Here is a 4,324-nt window from a genome sequence, read left to right on the forward strand (position 1 = left end):
CCAATCCCTTGGGACCTGAAATTGGTCGTCACCAAATCATATAGTATTATTAGAGCAGGAAAAATCTTTAGAAGTTAACTAGGTAGGGAAACTGAGTAACAGAAAGGGCTGGTGACTTGCCCAAGGTTACCCAGTTCCTCAGTGGGAGAAGTGAGTTGGGAATAAAGGTGTCCTGTCTAGCCCAGCTTCTTTTGGTGTATACACTGTTCTAGAGGCCTCTGCTGACAAAGCAGCCTATAAATTGCAAGACTGGTCTTAGCCAGTTTCTCCTGCTGTAATGTTAACTATCCCGGTACCTCTTGTCTGGTCCTCAGTGATCGCTATGAAAAGCTACTTTTCACCCTCTTAGCCTTCTCCTTTCAGTTCCTTCTTCACTCTATCACAGGCCACTCTAACAGACTGAGCCCTGGCCAGGATAGGACAGAATTATCAGCTTCCCAGTTCTCTGTGGTTTATAGAACCCCGGATCTGGTTGCTTATTTTTGTCCAGCCTTGAAGTGCTGACTCATACTTAGTTTGAGACCACATATTATTTTCCCCTCAACCCTTTCCTTTCTTTGTTCCTTATCTTCTTTTCTCCTTTTTCCTATTCTTTCCTCTCTGTCTCCTTTCTAATTTGTCACTTACATTGTCTGCTGGCATCTGGCCTACCACCTAATCCTGTACTCCTATCTTTAATGTATCCTTGTAGTTGCCATGACTCAGAACCTTGGGGTGAGCACTGTTCTAGGCACTGAAGGGAGAAACAAAAGAAGGACAAGCCTATAGTCTACTTGGGAGAGTCAGGGCACATTTAGTCACTCAGGAACATTTTAAAGCCCTCTGTGCCTTTGAATATAGCAAATATGTTTGGGAGGAGGGACAGATGGGCAGATTAATGGATGAGTAGGCCCTAACATAATCCAAAAAGGACAATGTAAGACCACTCTCACTTGGCTTAGTTTGTGAACTGATAGAGATGGCAGCAAATAGAAGAACGAGCCCAGAAATGTGGTGAAACCCAACTCAGGCCCTATAACTGCATTTCCACTAGACGGCTTAATTACAAATAAAAAGACACAGGGTAATATATGTATTCAATTTTATTTGCATTTCTGCATCTGGCTCAATAGTCTGTTAGAATGGTTTTTCCTTGATGGCCTCAGGTCCTGCTGTGAATCTAAGAATCATCTTGGGAAGGCCGTTGGACACAAGAAAATGTTCAGTTGTTGGCAGTGACCTGAATGAAAAACCGGTTATATCCAGTCAGTAACTTCTGCCCACCTCCTTTCTTTTCCCTTCAGGGCTCCCAGGTGAGCATGGCCCTGTACTGGGTTTAGGCGGGGGCGGGGGCAGGAAATAGTTCTCAGCTGTGTCAGGACAATTCAGTGTTATAGGCACATACTCAAGACTTAGCGTCAAGGGCAGACCTCGAACCGGTTGTGAGTCAAGGTTCATGCCACAAGACTCCAGAATGTGTTTGAAGACTGAAGGGTATAGGTGGGATAACTGTGAGGCTCTACCACCAGGTCAGTGTAGGTATAGTCTCACCTAACCCTCAAGCATTGTTTAAGGTGGTAAAACCTCTTGGCAAAGGGTAGAGCAAATTCTCATGATGCCCTTAGAAAGAACTGGTGGAGGAGAAGGTTAGTGCCTCTTCCCTCGCCCAGGAGAGGGAAGCCATTTTCCCCTTGGCTTTGACTTTGGACAGCACTGATATGTACCTGGTTCAGATCTGCTGTTGCCACCACCCACCTTACCCTAAGCAGTAAACAATACAGTGAAGCATTCTTAGTGGGTATGTGAAGTGGAACTCAGGATGGCAACGTTATCGAGCGAAAGTACACCACGGAGGAAGGAAAAGGAGTAAACATTTGAATGCGGTGAGGAAGAGGACGACTTCCCCTGCTTAACTTTTGCTCCCCAACCCAGCCAGTGCTTGGGTCTCCAGGTAGCCCTATTTCAAACCATCATTTGAGAGGACTCACGTTATTTATCCAAGAGATGTAAGCAGAGACCCGAGTGAAGACTGTGGGCTTCCTGGAGACATTACAGCCCAGGCTGGACACAAAGCTGGTCACACCGTGGACAGTGTACTGGCCATTCACCAAGCAATGAAGGGGGCCCCCAGAATCACCCTGTGGAGAGAAGGAGTGTCCTAAAACTCCAGACCTTTTGATCTTTGGGCCTTTGTTTCTGCTTACACCCACCCACCCCCATCTCTGTCTGTACAATCCTGTACTGTTTAAAAGCTCCATTTAAGATCCCCACTTCCTTCATATCCCCTCAATCAAGATGAATCTCCTCTTCCTTTCTAAACGACCATAGCACTTTTTCCTTTCTTTTGTAGCACTCATGTCATGTCTGCCTTGTAGTTTGGTTTCATAATTTGTTTCTATCTCCCACGCTTATCTGTGAGCTTCTTGAGACAGGAACTACATCTGACTGATATTTTCCTCTCCACAATGCTAGCATAGAACTTTGAACATCTTAGGCTCAAAAGCTGTTACTGACTTAAATTGAACCTGGGGTGAATGGAATAAGTTGTTCTAATGATTTATTTATCCCCAGCATTCAGACCAATGGGTCTAATTAGACTCAGCCTTTAGACCCAGGGTAGGTAGTCAAAACATGTTAAACTAAACTGGCGTAAAGAGAAGAGAAAGTGATGTATTGGGTAGTGGTTACGTGCTCGGGCTTAGAATCAGACAAACCGGAGTTTACAGACTGTGACCTGGACACTCGTTTCCTTACTCACTTCCCAGAATGTCAGTTCTGTGATTCCAGACATAAAATTGGAAGATATTTCTTTGGAGAATCTGACCAGCACAAGAGGGAAGATCTAAAGATACTAACATTGGAAGTCCCCCAATGAAATGGCCTAGCCAGATCCCCTGACAAAGCAGTTCACTATAGATGAACACCACCTAAGGCTCAGAGCTACCTATCAGCTCTTCACTGTCTGACTCTGAAATAAGAGCATATGGTCAAGGATGACCAAACATCTGAAGAAAGCCTCAATATAAAGATCAAGGGGCTTCCCTGGTGGCGCAGTGGTTAAGGATCGCCTGCCAACGCAGGGGACACGGGTTCGAGCCCTGGTCCGGGAAGATCCCACATGCCGCAGTGCAACTAAACCCATGCGCCACAACCACTCAGCCTGCGCTCTAGAGCCCGTGAGCCACAACTACCGAAGCCCGCACGCCTAGAGCCCGTGCTCCGCAGTAAGAGAAGCCACCGCAATGAGAAGCCCACGCACCGCAGCAAAGAGTAGCCCCCGCTCATGGCAACTAGAGAAAGCCCGTGCGCAGCAACAAAGACCCAATGCAGGCAAAAATAAAATAAATTTTAAAATAAATAATTAAAAAAAATTAAAACCTCCTTATTAAAATAAATAAATAAAGATCAAAACAGAGAAAGAAATAAAAAATGAAGGCAACCAAGATTATTCAGGGAGAAGAATATAAACAACAAAACTATGATTAATGTTGCATCCATGATACAAGAACAGCAAGCTATTAGAGCATTCAGAAGACAAAAAGAGCCTTTGGAAATTATGATAGTAGAAATGAAAGACTGGGTTAGGAGATAAAGCGGACAAAATATATAGAGAGAAAATATGGAAATAAGAGGACCAATTTAGGAGGTAGATGTGTGAATAATGGAAATTCTAGAAAGAGAAAATAAAAATGGAGGGGAGGAAATGATCAATAAATAAACATTTTCAGAAGCAAAGGTCTGGAGTTTCCAGAATGAAGAAACCCACTAAGTGTCCCTCAAAATGAATGCAGATAGACCCATACCAAGATACAGAACAAGAGAAGATAAAATAGGTCACTTATACATTAGTGGAGAGTTTGGGGCTGAACTGGTGATAAATTGAGTATACATTATGCAAATTTAAAAAGACAATTATTAACCCCAGGGAAAACAAAATCATGCAGGGAATAGCATTTTACATAATCATAATAAATACTAAATGTTAATTTAACCAAAATTATTTGGGGAGGTTGTGGGTGCAGATAGAAAAGTTCATGCTGGGGGCAAGTATATATGTGTAAAAGGAAGAGAGGTTGCACATCTTGCATAATGCCTGAGCTGAAAAATTAAGTGGCAGTATAAGTATATGCTTTTAGAGAGGTGGGAGTAGACACTGAAAGAAATCAGCTGAAGAGTTGAAAGTGGTCCCCTCTAGGGAGGGAGAACTTGAGGTGGTAGAAAAGAAAGAACTATGACTCTTCTTTCCCACTATTAAGCCTCATAGTTTTATTGGCCACCTTAAGCAGTTTAATACACATAGCTTCAATAAAAATTAAAACTTAAAAAAATGAAGAACTAGGGAAAG

General features: G+C 43.2%; 1 protein-coding gene across 1 annotated transcript in view; it reads right to left on the reverse strand.

Annotated features, from left to right (window-relative positions):
* Nucleotides 1-1,070: 1,070 nt before the first annotated feature.
* The window catches only part of CELA1 (chymotrypsin like elastase 1), a 15,185-nt gene continuing 11,931 nt past the window's right edge, over nucleotides 1,071-4,324 (reverse strand). Inside the window, 2 exon segments of the mRNA XM_007452323.1 lie at nucleotides 1,071-1,219; nucleotides 1,968-2,117. Of these exon segments, the coding sequence (XP_007452385.1) occupies nucleotides 1,202-1,219; nucleotides 1,968-2,117 (168 nt within the window). The 3' untranslated portion in view covers nucleotides 1,071-1,201.

This window comes from Lipotes vexillifer, unplaced genomic scaffold (assembly GCF_000442215.2).
Source record: "Lipotes vexillifer unplaced genomic scaffold, Lipotes_vexillifer_v1.1 scaffold422, whole genome shotgun sequence".
Taxonomy (NCBI): Eukaryota; Metazoa; Chordata; class Mammalia; order Artiodactyla; family Lipotidae; genus Lipotes; species Lipotes vexillifer.